General features: G+C 39.1%; 1 protein-coding gene and 1 long non-coding RNA gene across 2 annotated transcripts in view; one reads left to right on the top strand and one right to left on the bottom strand.

The window, feature by feature from the left end:
* The window catches only part of CRYBG2 (crystallin beta-gamma domain containing 2), a 192201-nt gene extending 185006 nt beyond the window's left edge, over window positions 1-7195 (top strand). Inside the window, exons 18-22 of the mRNA XM_089686226.1 lie at window positions 1826-1965; window positions 2777-2900; window positions 3004-3162; window positions 4313-4472; window positions 5969-7195. Of these exons, the coding sequence (XP_089542352.1) occupies window positions 1826-1965; window positions 2777-2900; window positions 3004-3162; window positions 4313-4472; window positions 5969-6057 (672 nt within the window). The 3' untranslated portion in view covers window positions 6058-7195. The remainder of the gene's footprint in view (window positions 1-1825; window positions 1966-2776; window positions 2901-3003; window positions 3163-4312; window positions 4473-5968) is intronic.
* Window positions 7196-9197: 2002 nt separating this feature from the next.
* On the bottom strand, window positions 9198-17978 carry LOC149455387 (uncharacterized). The gene is made up of 2 exons (XR_016314062.1): window positions 17648-17978; window positions 9198-9520 (listed from the first exon to the last, which is right to left on the bottom strand). It is a non-coding gene; the product is annotated as an uncharacterized LOC149455387 (long non-coding RNA).
* Between the last annotated feature and the right edge of the window lie 467 nt (window positions 17979-18445).

The raw sequence follows: 18445 nt of genomic DNA, 5'->3' as shown, positions 1-18445 counted from the left end.
TAAATAGGATTTAAAGCCCAGCTCCAGCCAAAACCCTTTCATTTTTAGCTTTTTATAGTATGGGGTACAGTTATGGCTTTTGTCAGAATTTAGGTTCTGCCTCACTAAGTACATTTCCTGCTCTTTCTGACACCTTCTATTTGAGGTTAGGGGAAATCACGGGCCATGGTCAGCAATACAGACATTAGAGAGGTTTTAACCCTTCCTAGCTGTACTAGAAAAATATTTGTTATTGCTGTATAAGCCCTTGTAAGGGAGATTTTATTCACTCCTAGGTTCACATATGTGCGGGGCCAGTTTGAAGTGCGATTTTAAGTGCTGTCCAGTGCGATTTTGTTCAGCGGTTCAGGTGCAATTTCAATGTGAATTGCTAACGTGTAGGAGATTGGAAATCACATCTGAACTTGACAGAAAATCGCACAGGACTCTTTTTCAAATGGCACTGCAGCCAGACCGTGCATTTGTGAACAGGCTCCACAGAAAAGTCTTGGTTCACATGTCATGCAAATCAATGTGGTTCAAAACGCTTACTGTTCTGTCTGACACTTTCAAATCTGACCATATACTGATCAAAATTCCGCTGGTTCAGCAGTTGTTGGATGAATTTTGATCACTGTGTGGCAGTCTTTGCTCGACAGAAGGTAATCATTTGATTGATTTCCAAAGGGACATGCAGGAAAACTGTTGTCTATTAGCGGCTGTTAGCCTGGGATCACATATAGGCATGTGATTCGCACAGGACCCGCACCGCATTTCCACATTTTATATGGCTCTAATCGCACCACACCCGCACCAAAAGGGTGTAGGACCCTTTTTTTTGTCCACACTAGAATTGGATCGCATGGGTATTCACACCTATACGATCCGATTCTGCACATCGCATCGCATTTTGCTGACTGCTTTCAAGGTGTTGTTAACTTAACATACACACCGGTTCATACGCATCGGTTCACATGAACGGGCGCGATTCTGATGTGGTGCGCAATTCGCACAGAAATGCTGCAAATTCCGCACCGCATTAGTGTGAACCCAGGGCTTAAACTGATACTGAATTTCCTGCTAGATAGAACATTTATTTTCTGTGGCATGCAAGGCTTCCTATACTGCTAAAAAGCCTTCTAGCCGTCTTGTTAAAACAAAATACTAACTTCAAAATTCTCTTATACTACCAAGCACTAGAGTTCAAATGATCCTATTAATATTACTAATAATAGAAAACATTGCATTTATAATTTTGCCATAAATTAATGATATTAAAATCCAGAAAGACATAATTTCACAATTATTGAAAATGTCTAAAATATAGGATTGTGTTATATGTAAAAGCATAAAGGAGGACAAAAAATGGAGGGGGAAAGAACATATTAACAGACCGAAATTAACGATGTGTACCAATGCACCATCAATGACCTATGTTTGGGGTCACTGAGAACCCCTTCCTCAGATTTCTATGATGGTGTGCTGATTTTAATATATAAAAATGAACGCAAAGAAATATGAAAGTGTTTACACTTTAACACTTTGTGTGATGGCACCATCCGTTATCTGACTATAGCACCCACTTAAGCTTTTTGGCCTATGGCTGTTTGGAACGCAATAAAATATATAAAGGTATAGACACTTTTTCTAGGTTACCACCATGATATGGCTTGATTACATGTAATGTTTCTTTTGTGTAAGTCCATGCTTCTGTAACTACAAAGTCACAGATAGATGGTAATAGGGCAAAAGAGAGTATGGGCATTTTTACTGGGTTTAAAGGGGGGGGGGGTTGTTTAGGTGGATGTGAATTTATTTATGATTTTTGGTTGTTCTTCTTTTGCAGTATTTCTCTATTCCCTCTATCTCCCTACATGGCCTGGAAAAATTTGAGGGGAAGGAGCTGAACTTCATTGGAGAAGTTCGGAGTTTGCAGGGAGAAGGATACAATAATCACGTGCTGTCCGTAAAAGTAAAAAGTGGACTGTAAGTCATTGGACAATGGGAACTAATATCATTCATATTCTGCATTTTCTTGTTATCTTTTTTATGCCACTGACACTTTTCTTGTCGATAATCCAGTCTTCTGTCTCTCTCATCAATTTTTTTTAGAAAACAGAGGAGGGAATTACAGCAAAGTGGGCCAGCATAGTAAATTACACTTTTAATGCAAAAAATGTGTGCGCTTCGTGCACATAACTTGCTATAAAACTACAGCAGAAAAATATCAATGCAATATTGTTCCTAAGCTGACCCATCCTGCTGTTCCATCTTTTTCCCCACTTCAGTTTGCTCCAGGGGCAGACTGACCATTCAGGTACTCGGGCACTGCCCGAGGGCCCAGGGTCAGTAGGGGGCCCCATGAGATGCCCCTAGTACCTTTCATAGGCTTTTTTGGGTGTGGTTTTGAGTGTGGGTGAGGACACAGGGGCCCCATGATCCCCTATTGCCTGGGGGCCCCATGAGTTGTCAGTCCGCTCCTGGTTTGCCCTCTAGACAAACCACAATGAGGGAGATATTAGGCTGTGTGCACATACAACATATGGACAAAATCTGGTGGAAAGCCATCCAAAAAGAATGGAGGTTGTTATATTTGCAAAGGGTGGGGAGAATTCATGTTAATGGCCATGGTATTGAAATGGGATTTCCAAAAAAATTATATTGATGTGATGGTCAGATGGCCAAACACTTTTGGCCATATAGTATAACTTGAACCAGTTGATGTTATTTCCCATCTGCTCTATTATAATGTACTGTATATAATGCTTTCTGTACCTGGCTTTTTGTCTTATACCAGATGGGTGCTGTATGAGCACAGTGATTTCCGGGGAAGACAGTGGTTACTGGAGCACACTCAAATTTCAAACTGGTTGCTTTATAGTGGTCTCCAGAGAATTGGATCACTATGTCCTATTAGACAGGTAAGGACTTTACAAACACAATAAGTTCTTTCTGGACAGAACATAAATGGATAGATCTCAGGTTAAAAACATGTATTGATTGTATTTTATACCATTACTCCAGAGAAGGGTGTTTTTCCGACTGAGGAATCGGATCTTGGGTCTGTTCTTATGCGTTCTTGAGCCATCAGAAGATGTGAAAGCTGCTCGTGTCCATCTCTCTGAGCCACAGGAGGGGTGTAGTGATCTATGGTTCTATGAGGAAGGGCGCATCAAGAATCAGGTTGGTGCAAAACATGCTATGAGGAAGGATTTTATATTTGTCACAGATGAGCTGCAGAGCTGATCTGCCAGCTGTGGATCCACTGGTATCTGTGGTTTCACAAGCTTGTGATTTGTCCTCGCTTCCTAGGTGCACAGAGCTGGTAGCTATAGGTAGCTACCTCACATGCTGCTTAATATAACTTGCTCCCTGATCATCTCTTGCCAATGTTTCTTATTATTTAGGTCATGCTCAGATCAGCTCCCATTGTCTTTGCAGTAGGTTATACCTAGCGTAGGCCCCCTGTTGCTAACTCCAGTCTATGTTTCTAGCTCCAGCGCATGCTCCTAGTTCCTGGCTCCTGAGATCCTACTCTCTGCTTTGTTCTTTGTGATTCCTATGTGTCTGGTTCCTCGCATCCTCCTCCTGCCTGTTTCTTTGTTGGACTGACCTCTTGTGTCAGCTTAGCTCTCTCTTTGTAATTGCTTGTCTTCTTCCTACTCTAACCTTTGGCCTAGTTCCTGAATTTTTGTATTGTCTCTGCCCATTTTGGCTAGTTCTTCTACTCTCTACGTATCTGCTCCCACGGCTTTGTCTATGCCCTCAAGGTGAACCTGGGGTCAAAACATGGCACCAGCACGCAGCAAAAGCCATCTCCACCACCAGAAGCTCTGGTGAAAACCGACTGGTGCTTAAATCTTAAGGATACTGAGTCACCTGCTCACCACCACCTACCTGCAGTTGGCCTAGTAGGTCTACAATAGCCAGCCTTAAATATTATTCCTCCTTATGTTTTCCTATTCTACTTAAATTGATTGCAGGTAAATAAGGTACCAAGGTTTTAGATTCTGTGATTCTGTGGCTAATCCTTTATTTGAAATAGAATGTAAAGTTTACAAATCATATCCAGTGAGGTATCAAAGATCATGTATTGAGTTGAACTTGAAAGTTATATTAATTTTCTATTTATTGAGCAATTATACATGGTTTGTATTACATTGATATTTGTAAAATGAGCACTCAGACTTTCAGTTGTAAATTATTTTAATACACATTCTCAGTTCAGTGTTGGGCCACAGAAAATTCCACAAAGTGTACTACTGTATTTAGATCCTCTATATTTTTAACTGTTTATATTCTATTCAAACTTGAAGTTTGTGTTTGTTTACAGCTCGTTCCTCATATGAGTCTCCAAGTAGTTGGTCTTGCTAACCAAGGGACAAAGGTGGTTCTCTGGTCTGAAGAGCGCAAACCAGTGCAAACATGGACCCTGGAAGATTCTGGTTATATAGTCAGTTGCTTGTTCAAAGGCTTGTGTCTAGACATAAAGGGTGAGGAATTACCACTGGATTTAAAAAATATTTTTCTCTCAGGTCATTTGATTATTTATATTAGCATAAATAAAATAAATCTTTAGTAACAGCACTTTACCAAGCAAAAAAAGCTTCCAATAGGTAGGAAGTTCAACCTAGAGGTGGCTGCACATACCTGCAGCAACTTTTAGTGTCTTTACTTTGCCTGAATCCAAGGTAGATCTGCTTAGGACACTTTTTTGGTGGTATCAAACCTAGCCTGCTCCCTACCACCCCTATACAGGCCTGTTGGCCCATTAGTTTGGTGGGCAGCCTTACTGGTAGATAGGAATATGTTGGAGGCAGTAGTGAGCAGACACGCTCCCGCACTACCCAAAAATGTCTATACATTGCCTTGTCAGAATGGTCATTTGAGCAGAGCAGTGGCACTGAAAAGCTACTGCAGGCATGCGCAGGTAGCTCTCTTCTACCTGAGACCTGACTGAAAATAGTCAGTGTTATAGGAGATCCAGTTCCCCATACTTTGCTTATACTTTCTGCACCTTGCATTTGTAATTGGCTTGTTTTTTTTTTTTAAAGTGTCAGAGCTACTTTCATTTTTTTAATTTTCTAAATTCAATATCCAAAATCTTGCAATTTAAAGAAGATCTCTCAAAAAATTTGAATTTTATCTAATTCCCAAGGGGACCAAGAGCATATAGCTGTCCTACCACAGCTGTATTTGAATGGGACCAAGTGCTATATGCACTTGGTTCTTTATGGGAATAAATAAAAGTGACATTTTAGTAACAAAACTGACAATGCCCTCTTATCCTTGGCCATTCTGAGATTAAATTCTAAGCTGTGTTTTACATGTTTTGATAATCTTGCATTTGTGACAAGATAAGATTTTGATTTTTTTTTAGTGTCCTTCCTGGGATAGATGGAGACAAATTATTGACCACAGCAAACTGAAGACATTTCAAATGTGTGCCTATATATTGCAAACAGAAAACCAAAACTCCCAGTAAACTTTTCCCTAACAAACTTTCACTGTAATTTTAGAAAAGTAACGAGGTTCTTTTTGTGAAAACACTCACTATGTGCTTGTTAACAAGGTTCTACCAATTACCAAGATAAAAAAATGCACAGATGTGTTTCTTGGTTCTCTACGCCATTCTGATTCCTACAAAAATAGATAATGAAATTTACACATGATTGTCATGGAAAATGGAATTTGTAATCTAATATTGTTCTTTATTTGTAACTGAAATGAAACTGCAGTCAAAACTTTACGTAAGTTTTAGGTAAATTTAAGAGCAGTTAGAATCTTTGTTAGGTTCTTATCTACCCGCCCCCCTTTCCCTCACCTCCTATGTTGTCACTGAAACAAAAAGTGAGGGGAACCTCTTTAACCGAGGCAAAGCAATACAAACCTATCATAAGTTCTAACCCTTTTGCATGTAAAATGTTTTGTAACTTTTTATTGTGTCGTAACCAAAACTAACAATGTAAAAATGTTGCCGTTTTCACAGGTGGCCAAGGCTATGACTCTAAACATATTGTGGTGTGGGAGATGTCAGAAGATAGACCTACTCAACGTTGGGATCTGGAGGTGTACTGAGACCTGCTTGACTACTACATGTAGTGCTCTATGAGCCAATATGTCTCCTGTTTCTTTTAAATGCTGCTTGCAAAGCTGCTCATGGATGCTCAGTCTATATAGTGCAATATGTAAGCCGGATGTCTATCCAAAACATCTTTTTTCAGTTATTGATATGGTAGAGAAAGGTTAGAACCTCAGCCTGATTTCTGTTGTTATCTATATCCCTGTTTGCAAGATATTCTTGTACTACCTGTTTTAATTAGAGCCATCTGGGATAGAAGTGAGGGAAAATGCATGCAAAGGCGACACAGATGAAAATGAAAAAAAAAAACAATTTTTAGAAGGGAAGAAAAGGGTCTAACGAGCTGCCAAATTTTAAATATTACCCATAAGCCCATGGGGAGAAATGCAGTAATTTCCTTTCTCATTGCCTGGTACCAACTGGGACAAGAAGTGAGGAAAAATCCTCCCAACAGAGACAGAATAAGCAATAGAAAACAGTGGTTTGATTTGTCTTCCACTCAAAAACAATATAAAACACTTCTGGCTTGATATATACTTTACCAGCCTCATACAGTAAACAGATAGAAGACATATTAGGGTAATAAAGTGCAGTGACCATATGCAAAGGCTAGTGCTACCTAATACAAAATCATATGGGTTACTACACTTTGCACAGTCACTGCACTTTATGCTGCCTTTTTAAATACATCTGCTACACTTGGCATGCATACTGAGATCACTCTCAAGTGGTCTTTCTTAATATTTCTGCAACTCGAAATACAGACCTGCCCATTCCCCGAACTCACACATTGAATTTTAGTGGGGATGAGGGTGGAGGTTCCTTATAGGCAAATCCTGTTTTTTCTCCTAAGTGTGAAATAACTTTGTATTATTGTATATATGGACCTATTAAACTTTACCTAACTCTGAAATGTGGAACTTTAGGCCAGATTCACAGGGAAGAAACAAGTCCCCCGTTTACATAGTATTAATGACAATGTCTGTGCTTCACAGTTCAGATATTTAAATATTTATTTTATATATATTTTTATACAGTGTTTCCTGATCTTCATCTTTTCTAATTCACAAGTTCCTGGTGGTTTTGTATATACTATTTTGTTTTTTGGGAATTATTAAAATGATTGAACATGCATTTGGTGTAGATTTCTTTTTTATACTGTACACACACTCTCTCTCTCTCTCTCTCTCTCTCTGTCTGTGTATGTGTGTATATATATATATATATTATACACTGACATGAGTCACAAGACTGCTATATACTGCTGATGAGAAAAGGTATTTAGCAGTTTCTATTTACTAAAATAATTGCATTTCCATGTTCTGTGTATTGTGGGAGACCATGGAATGCAGGGTTCTGGGTTTAATGTAGTTAAGTTTTCATTTCTTTGAGTTGATTGGTTTTTTTTTCTATCTTTTGAAAACAATTTAAGAAAGCTTCCTTGTAATTTTCTTTCATGATCAAGTCAATATTATTTCGATCCATTATCGTGGAGACATTAAATGGGGCCCATAGACCTACTTTGCCTATCTGGTAATCCAGCATTGCCGGCAAGGATGAATCATGGTTGTTAGGATGCTGCCAGCTCCCTAACAACCAGCCAAAGGCAGTAATACTGCTACTAAATGTTTCAACTTTACTCTGCCACCAGTGGGTCAATATGGCCTAAATCCAATTTAATTCAGCTGTTTGCCAAATATCCAAGAAAGAAAACTTCGGTCTGAACATAGGAACCAGCAGCTCATCCCTAATGAGAAACAGTTAAAGGTTCAAGGAGCATCACTCTCAGCACCAAAAGCTCTACACCAAAAACAACCAAAATCAACCACCAATGAAACCTAAAATATCAAACACTATTAAAAAAACAAAAATGTATTGCAAAGTTCATCACAAATTAAAAAAAATAGCAGGGTTAGTCCTAATTCTAGTATAGTAGGCAGCACCATGCAAATCATTCCTTCACATCTTATGGGCCAACTGTGCATGCATAACCACCAATTTAAAGCTTATATACAGTCTACCTTTAAAATGTTACTAAACCCAGGACCCTGCATTCACTATATCTGGTCTTCCACAGTACACAGAACATACAAATGCAATGATTTTAGTAAATATAAACTGCTAAATACCTTTTCTCATCAGCAGTTGGAGTAGTCTCGTGACTTCTATCAGTGTCCGGCAGAACACTGGTTAAAGCTTGTAGGAGGAGTTTTCATTCTGCTGTAGCAGGATGCAGAACCCCTGACCTCTGTCTGGACAGTGCTGATTGGCCCTGTGCTGATCACATGCACTCTCCCAAGAAAAAAAAACCTCTAGCAATACACACCAAACTGAGCATGTGCAGAGTGTCTCAACATGATATGTCTTATCAGGAGATAAGAGGGGGACACTGGAAGAAGGAGAGGATCAGAGAAGTCAGGATCAAACATCCTTTTTACACAATGCAGATGATTAACCTCTCAGGTTCCACAGTGAATATATCAAGCATGCTTTACTGCATATACAGACTGATTTTACTTTTGTGGGTTTAGTAGCACTTTAAGTTGGTCATTGGGGAAAATTACCATCCCCCCCAACCCCTGCATTGGTGATCAATGTAAAAGTGTCTGTACATTGAAAGTCAGAGGTCATTGTGTGTGATCAATATTTATTTGTTCACTGCTCAAGAAACCCCCAAGGAAAGCTTGCAAGAACTTTGGCATACTGCTCTAGTATTCCCCTTTACTCCTAACCCAGAAGATACATAAAAGGTTATGTAGAAAGGTGAAGGGAGGGGTGGAGGAGCTGGGTCAGCACAAAGAGTAATAACACACTCCTACACAGGGAGAGCGCTATGACGTGCAAGAAGGGGGGGAATTGATTCTTCCTGAAATAGTCTTTTTTTTTAGCAAGTTCAAAGACTCATAGCAAGTGAATAAATAATACTTTATAAAAAAGAAAAACGCTGCAAGCAAACATTTAAATTCCTTGACTTGTCTGTGCTTTTTAGCTACAATTCTTTTAAATGATGGTGACAGGGTTTTTTAATGTTTATGCAAGCATGAGGGGTAAATACCAAAGCATTTATATTGATATTTTGCCAGTAATAAAGTTTACAGTCAATGGTTGGTAAGTTTGAAATTACACAACACACAACTTGGTTTAACACATTTTATTTAGCAAAATATCTCAATATCAATGGAAGAAATTGGAAAATATATCTCTTGAAAGGTTCACAATCAGTTATCTGAAGTCTTCATGCTTTTTTTTGCTTTTTGATATAAAGGGTGCTTGGTAAGATTCAAAGCTCTTTTGGTACTGAATGAGGTTTCATTCTTTATCTTCATAGCGTGGCACCTTATTTTAATTCTTTAAAATGAAATGACAGAATGAACACATTAGGATGGTGAGAAACATGACTGTGGTCCCCGGTGCTCCATTTTCAGTACTTTTTTCTGTTGTGTTCTGATTTTTGTTTTCCTGCCAGGAGACAAAAAAAAGCATAAAATGAAATCTTGTAAGCATCCACTTAATTGAGAGCCAAATACAAGCAGTTCCATTACTGGTGCCTATTCTGCTGAGTCTAAACTGCTTGTCCGCCCCCAATCCTTGCAAGTCAATCCCAACACAAACAATTGCAGGTGAAAAGCAAATCCACCCAATCTAAAAAGTAGGTCATTTTCCCTAAACATTTCACAAATTGTGCTTTGTTTGCCTTACTTCTAATGCCCATTTATACATACTTATTAACACTTATCCTTTATGAATAGGTACTAATGCAGGCCATACACGGTTCGAATTCCGAACAATTTTTCGGCCGAAAATTGAAACCGTCGCTCGCTCAGTAATCCAATGGTGCCATCAATGATTTCGAAAATCGGCCGACCACGTCATAAAGTTCACTCCATATAACAGGCGAAACTTCTGTTCCTTCCAGATCACAGCTCATGCGCATACTCTTTTCGGATTTGACCATCATTGAGTAGAAAATCGGTTGCTTTTCACAAATTTTCCAACATGCCTGATCACCGAAAAGGGGAGGAACCATGAAAATCGTACAGTGCCATTGACCCACTAACAGAGCAAAAATCGGCCGATTATTCTTAGGTCAGATTTTCGTACGAAAAATCGGTCGAATTCCGACCCATGTATGGCCGGCCAAAGTCAGTGGACCTTTGACGCATATGAGCTGGAGCACAATACAACACGTGGTAATGTGCTACCTTGCGTTGCGGTGGACTGTGTCACAAAAAATGCTTCATGTTCCTAATTTGTCCGTTCAGCTGCATTGTACACACAGCACTAAAAAGGCAAAGTGTAATTGGGCCCTGAAGCCTACAAGCAAAAAAGAATTGGTAAATGGGAACTATCGGTTGTGACATACTGGAGAAATGCGGGAAATATGTATTAAAGTGATTTTAAATCTTCTCAGAACCCTGAAGTCTACTGGTCACTTTTCTGCACAGTATCAAAAAGTCACTCTTAGGCTGGCCATACACTATAAAATTTTCTGTCTAATTTCTGCCCAACTTCCTTTAGATTTGTCTTCAACTATGTAGCGCAAGAGCCTGCCTAATTGGATACAATTGAAAGTGTTGTTTAGGTTTGACCTCATATTATATGGTTTTTGGTAAATCTAAAGCAAATTTCTCAAGAAAATTGTATAATATATGGCCAGCCTTAGGCCTATTAAATGATTCCAGGGATTAGGCTCCTTTGGTTTACTGACAGTCCTCTACTTTCCAGCTTTGGTTCTCTCTCTCTCTGAAAAAGGTTCATTTTGTGAAACTCAACTCAGCTGGAGGACATGGTTCTGCTCAGCCTTTTTGAAACAACCCAGCACAAGGCTAAGAAAGATATTGCTTTCAATGGGTAAAGCAAGCTGTAGCTGTTTTACATCAAAAAGGCAAAGTTGTACCAAGCACTCTAGCTGATTTGGAGCGATTGTGCTTACATCAGCTGTCCTTGGTTGATTCTTTTTGATTTTTATTGATAAAAGTAATAAACTCCTAAAAATAAACTTTTATCTTTGACAATTAGAATATGAATGTCAGGTTTAGGTAGGATATATCTAAGTTCAATCAAACCAGACAATAAATACAAAAATAAAAAAAAAAATTGGTCTGGCTGACCATACATTTTAACTTGAGGGCTAATTCCCACCAGATCGGTGCGAGGTGGTAGATTACCTTGCACTGTGCTGGATTAAATAAAAGTATTGCATGCAGTATTATTTTAGCGCACACCGCTCGTACACCACCACAATGCAGTGGTGTGATCTGGGCACACAGGAGACAAGGATTTTTGCCTTGAAAAAGTTGCCCAACGCAGTCTCACCGGTGTGAATGTGACTTCACAAATACTAGATGGATTTGTGAGGACTACTCTTATTTTTAGTGAATTCAAAAGTTTACATTAGCTAATAAACAATCAGCAGAAATCTGCACTCTATCACTAATGAAACCTACTACACCCAAAAGAAAAGTAAACTTTCACCCTTGAAAGTATAAATAAATATAACCACACTCTTCTTTACACCTAATACATGTATAAAATAAATCAATAAACCCCAGAAAAATATGTATATATAAATAAATCAATAAATACCCAAAAATAAGTATAACAAAATAGTCCAAAAGTAAAAATTGTAAAAAATGTCCAAAAGTGTCTCTTCTGTTTCACCTTATAAGGATGATAGAAGAATGGCACAGTAACAGTAGGAAGTCTGGAGAGTGATATTATCCATTGTTCAAAGCCTGTCATTCATAGCTTGATATCTATTCTCAGAGTTATCCATTGGTACACAAGTTGAAGGAGATCACTTCTATGTTTCACTATTAATAAGTGTGGAGTGCTCACCTTAATTATATATATATATATATATATATATATATATATATATATATATATATATATTTATTTTTTTATTTTTTTTAATTTCACTTATCATTTCACTATTTAGAGTGATCACATATGTTTTAAGTGTGTAGTTGAATGGTCACGATTTGGACTACCATTCAAGAATATATTGATTCTTTGTGAGTTTGATCCACACATCTTGTATTATATATTTATATTTTATTTTTTTCTTTCTCTACACGCTATGTAATTAGCATGATACACGGTTTTTCACTAGTGTGTATATGTGTCTAAGTTTAAGGGTAATACACTATTATGAGTTTATATTTTTGAGGTTTATGAAGATTTTGAAGATTCAATTTGGGATGTCAGAAGAAGGATACAAGTGTGTTTGGGGATTTTGAAAGTATTTTCTTCAGGGACACTTTGACAATTTTTAAAATTTTTACTTTTGGACTATTTTCTTATACTTATTTTGGGGTATTTATTGATTTATTTATATATACATATTTTTCTGGGATTTATTGATTTATTTTATACATGTATTAGGTGTAAAGAAGAGTGAGCAAATAGCAAAACAGTGTTCATTTGAACTCCAATAACCACTTACCCTCCAGAGGATTTGACCCCCCCCCCCCTTCCTAACCAGGTCATTTTTTGCAATACAGTGCTGCATTACTTTAACTGACAATTGCATGGTTATGCAACGCTGCACCCAAATGAAATTTACATCCTTTTTTTTCCTCACAAATAGAGCTTTCTTTTGGTGGTATTTGATCGCCTGTGCAATTTTAATTTTTTGCGCTATAAACAAACAAATGCTGCCAATTTTGAAAAAAAAAACAATATTTTTGACTTTTTGCTATTAAACATGTCCAGTAAAAAAATGTAAAAAATCAAAATTCATCATAAATTTAGGCCAAAATGTATTCTGCTACATGTCTTTGCTAAAACAAATCCCAATACGTGTAAATTAATTGGTTTACGTGAAAGTTATAGCATTTACAAATGGCGGTATATATATTGGGATTTTTTTTTCACTAGTAATGGTGATGATCAGCAACTTATAGTGGGACTGTGGGACTGCGGTGGGCATTCTGACACTGGGGGTAACTAACTTCGTCTCACTGACATCCCCAGTGACACCAATACAGTGATCAGTGCTAATAAAAAGCACTGACACTGTAATAATGGCACTGGGTAGGAAGGGGCTAACATCTGGGACGATCAAAGGGTTAACTGTGTGCTGTTTTACTGAGTGCTGTGTAAGTGCTTTAAACTGTAAGCACACTGCTTTGTATGGCTCTGCTATGCAGAGCCATACAAAGCAGTGTGCAGGAGCTGACAGGAGAGGGATCTGTATTGTTTATACACAGGTCTCTCCCCCATCAGTGATGTTCGGAGATCGCCAGGTGCCGGCAGGGAATCACCGGCTGGAACCCAGTGATTGACAGCTGAGGCCGCGAATAGTGGCCTACCCAGAAATGCAAAATCATATATATATATATATATATATATATATATACATATATAAACACGTGATTTTTCACCCTATGCTATGTATAGCTGCTATAGGGCGGCATGGAAGCAGTTAATATACTAAGCACATATTGTGGCAGGGCAAGGCCATCCCACTGTGTGATTAGGCAGTTTAGGCCAGATATTGCAGTAAACAAGCACATTTATGAGCCAGGTGGGTGCTTCCTTCATACTGGATCTTGGATCAGAGCTCAGGGCCCCACATATTGGATCTGGGATCAGAGCTCAGGGCCCCACATATTGGATCTGGGATCAGAGCTCAGGGCCCCACATATTGGATCTGGGATCAGAGCTCAAGGCCCCACATATTGGATCTGAGATCAGAGCTCAAGGCCCCACCCTCCTGAGGGGGTCATTGACTGCAGGGGAGCAGAGAACGAGGTGCAGATCGCACCAACCTGTACAGGTCAGGACAGTTTGAGGCATGAGCTTCTGAGTATGAATACAGTCCATGAGGGACAGAGCAGCTGGGACACTACAGAAAGGACACAAAGCTGAGGTACAGCGGTTAGTGCACAAGCACTGGATGTGTTTGATGGTCAGGAGGACCAACACTGCTAAGCTGTGCTGAAAAGCTGCATAAAGAGACACGAGGCTGAATACCATTTAGGTTTGTTTGAGGGTGAGAACCCTTGCATAGGAAGCCTTTTTGTGAATTTTTGGTTTGTTTTAAATAAAAGTGGGCAGGAAAAACCTTAAAACATACCTCTGGTGTGGAGTAAATTCACTGTTTGCTGCTACCAAGGAGCTATTAAACTCCCAAATCATTACAATTGGTGGAGGAATGCCAGGAGCCAGAACTGCAAACTGGATCCTCGCAAACCAAAAACAATGAATGCCAGACACTGTTTACTTTGCCATGTGTGCCTTCATTGAGAAGTGTATTGTTTTGTCAGCCTTAATGAGACAGTACACTAAAAAATTGGAGAATCCATTGTGTTCCTGACTGCAGAGATGAGGTGGTCAAAACACAAAAAGGAAGCAATGTATCCTGAGAGACTGTTATGGATACAAGGAATTTTGCTTGGGCAAGTCCCACACAGGCAAGAGAGTCAGCCTGTGTATTCTGTGGACACGTACAAATGGCAACTGGCCTCACTAGAGCAAGTAGAAGAGGAAAGCAAACCATCACATAATGGTACAAAAGGGCAGGGTGGCATATTATATATGCAAGGAGAGAGCAGATGGGTGCTGTTGCCCGTGGCAATGAAGGAGCAATCTGTGCGGCTGACTTGATACAGCCTATGTTATCTGATGATCATATTGAGGACTTTTTGGCTGAGTTTGAGTATATTGCTTCATTCAAAGCATGGTCCAGAGGTCACAGGGCTGAATTGTTACAGCCCTTCCTGCCAGCGAAGTTCCAGGAAGAGCACCGGTAGATGGGCCATGAACAGGATAACTATGACAAGTAAAAGGTAATCATCCGGTCTGGAAAGAGCTGGGAAAGCTTTGCTGGGAGTGTGTGGTCATCCATGGCAACAAGAGAGGAGATATCATTGGATGGTGGAGCTGCAGTGAAGAGGTGGCTCATCATCCCCACAAAGAGAGCTGGCATGCCTGAGAGCCTTTGATGCCAAGGAGGGCATCTGTGGTATCGTCTAGTGGCTGCGTGGGGAGATATACAGTACCTGGTGAAATGCCAAGAGGACTAATAAGATTGTTGCTAATAAATGTGAAAGAGAATGATTGTGAGTTTAATATTGGTGAAGTGGTGGAAAGTCTGATGAGGCAATACACTTCCAAGAGAGACTTGCTGCTGTGTAGTACCTTTTATAATGGAGAAATATGGGTTAATGCTAAAACAGCAGTGAGATTGAGGACTGATATGGACTTGTCCTCAGGCAGTCCTATGTGAAACAGGGAGACAAGTGGAAAAACTGAATATATTGTGTTGCTTACTAACGAGTTTAAATATGCTGTGGTAAATAATGGGATAATGCAGCTTGCAAAGGCTGGAACAGAACAGTCTTATGAAGTTATGAAAGTTGGTGAAAGTGTGGTATTGCATCCAGCTATGTCAGGGGTGACCACTGAGATGTGTGCCATTCAGGGGCAAACTGACAACTCATGGGGCCCCCCGGGCAATAGGGGATCATGGGGCCCCGGTATCCTTGCCCAAACTCAAAAAAGCCTATGAAAAAGGTACCAGGGGCATCTCATGGGGCCCCCTACTGATCCCAGGCCCTCGGGCAGTGCCCGAGTTTCCAAATGGTCAGTCCGCCCCTGGTGCCATTGTGACTATCAACCATGACAGGTGCAACAAAGGTGTCCCGGGAGACCTCCCAGGAACTTGTGGTGTTTGAGCTTGAGATTTCCCAGGACAACTGTGTAGCTGCCCTGATAGACGAATGTCTTTTGTATGAGCTGAAAAGTGATGTACTAAGTGTCCCACAGGCTCAAGTTGGTAATGAGCTACGTCAGCCTATAAAAGTCAGGAATGGTGATGATTTGAAATGTATCTCTGACAATGTTGGTGACGAAGGTTTTATATCTCCCTTGGCAACCACGGGTAGTGCTGTAGAGTTGTCTTTGGAAATCACACAAGGACAGGAAAAGCTGTAAAACATACCTCTGGCATGGAGTAAATTCTATGTTTGGTGCTACCAAAGAGCTGTTAAACCCCCAAATCATCACAATATACAGTACATAAACAATGCTTTATTGAGCCTATGAAATTTGGTAATGTACAAAAGGGTGGGGTGGCATATTATATATACTAAGACTGTTTTTTATTCCTAGTCGATTACTTTTTAAATTGCCCATAGGTCTCAGAAGACAGTTATATATTCTTTTCACTTTCAAGCTCAGCTTAGTGAACCTTAAAAGTTAGGAGAATAGGAGTTAGGAGGTGTCTGCTTACTGGGGAAGAGGTGAGGTTAACCATCAATTTTGACAGCTGGTAATTGCCAGTAACAGCAATGGGCAAAAGAGGGAGAATAATTAATTGTAGTAAAGACTCCCTAAAAGCTTTGGAGTAAGAGATAAGAAAAGTAAGAGATAAGAAAAAGACAGCCAAATGAAAGCTTAATGTTGCCTCTTGGGGGACCAGGAAGGATTTTTTTCCCTGCTGGAGCAAATTGGACCGTGGTTTATTGTTTTTTTTAATTTACTTCCTCTGGATCAGCTGTGGGCATAATATTGTGTATATGGAGGTTTTCGATTTATTTATTTATTTTTAATTGGTTGAACTAAATCAGGGGTTCTTAACCCGTGGTCCATTTACATTCACTATATATTCCTCCATCTTGCCCCAACCAATGGTTTTCCATAAAAAAAAAATGAAAGAAAACACACCCTGCCACTGTTATAGCACCAAATGCTAAGCGTCCCTTGACTTGTTGGCCTGTGTTTTCTATTTAAATTTGTATCAATTTTTGCACAACCGCCATCTTCTGCCACTCAGTAATAGCAAGTGCTAATTCTAATTTTCCAGTAATAGTAGCAGTAGTAGTTCTGAGCAGAATTTAAAATTGTTTTGTTTAATTTGCACAATTGTATTTCATTTTTGTAATGAATGGCCATTACGTTTTGCATGAAAAGGAGTGGGTTTTTTGTTAGGACTGTTTACTTACTTTACCATTTTCAATGTACATCAAGCCATGAAAACTACTATTAAGATACTGTATAACAAACATATATTCAAACATATAAAACCAACAAAGGTACAATGTGATAGCAGTGCAAAGCATTAACACTTGCCATGAGCATGAATATGTTCTACAAAATTAACTATAAATAACAAAACATGGTTTCCATATGAAAAATAATTTTAAAATATTTTTGTAAATACTCAATATTACCTATCAATAAAACATTACTTCGTTTTCTATAGTGTGTATCAGGGTGCCCTAATAATGACCTCAGTGTACATGCAACTACCTTTACATATTTTGATCAGGCAAAGTACAATCAGGGGTGGACTGACAACTCATGGGGCTCCCGGGCCATAGGGGATCATGGGGCCCCTGTGTCCTTGTCCACACTCAAAGCACACCCAAAAAAGCCTATTTCATGGGGCCCCCTACTGACCCCGGGCCCTCGGGCAGTGCCCGAGTGCTCGAATGGTCAGTCCACCCCTGAGTACAATAGTAACTTTGTTTAAAGGTAGTGTTCATAAGTAGATTTACAGTATACACAACAGACAATGCTGTCTATGTCCTGGATATTGTTTGCTAAATGACAATATTTCATAGTGAAGATACTTACACCGGGTGGTTCTCCAAGGACCATGACCACGAGAGAAACCAGAAGAGCACAAATTACAAGGTACCGTAACATGTTGTATTAAATATCTTCACACAAATCTTCTCAGCAAAAAGACTCCTTTCTCCTTCTCCTTTCCAGAAGCCACCAAAAGGTATACGTATTTGTATTGGAGATTCAATCAGGAGCTTCTGTATTTATTTTTCTTAACAGACCTTGAAAGTTAAAATTTTTGTTCCTTTTGCAACTCAGATAGCGATGAGCATTTGGTTGACACCTGCTGAGTAAAACTGAAAGGTTTTACAACCGTGCCCCAAAAATATGTTTCTTCATAACCCACATCCTGCGCAGATAACAGGCAGAAAACCACAAACACAGGATACACTTCCTTTATTTTGTTTTTACCAGTAAGTACTCATATTGTTGAGAAAGTCAAAGCAGATTTTGAGCAATATCCAAAACAACTTCAGTGCAAAGAAAATAGATGTGCTGATCTATGGCATCTAGTTTTACAAATTTCCAATAATTAATAAATTAATGTGAACTAAAAACACAAAGTTTTTTGGGAAAGATTTTATTTGAACAACTTCAAGCATACAGATTCCAGAAATGCTCACAATGCAATACAAAACTGTGGTGTGTGGGAGTAAGTAAAGTACAGCTTTCAATGCTATAAAGCTACATTCGGAAATTTTCTGCAGAGGTCATACAACTCATCTAACAACCAAAAACATCAATTACAACAGGGATGTAATTATGAGACGTACTGTACATCAAAATCAAATAGTGTTGTCCAGCCTT

This window comes from Staurois parvus, unplaced genomic scaffold, assembly GCF_062004578.1.
Source record: "Staurois parvus isolate SC_StPar_1 unplaced genomic scaffold, SC_StPar_1.0 ptg000394l, whole genome shotgun sequence".
Lineage (NCBI taxonomy): Eukaryota > Metazoa > Chordata > Amphibia > Anura > Ranidae > Staurois > Staurois parvus.
Note: the sequence above shows the minus strand (reverse complement) of the source record. Positions and strands in the feature narration are given on the sequence as shown.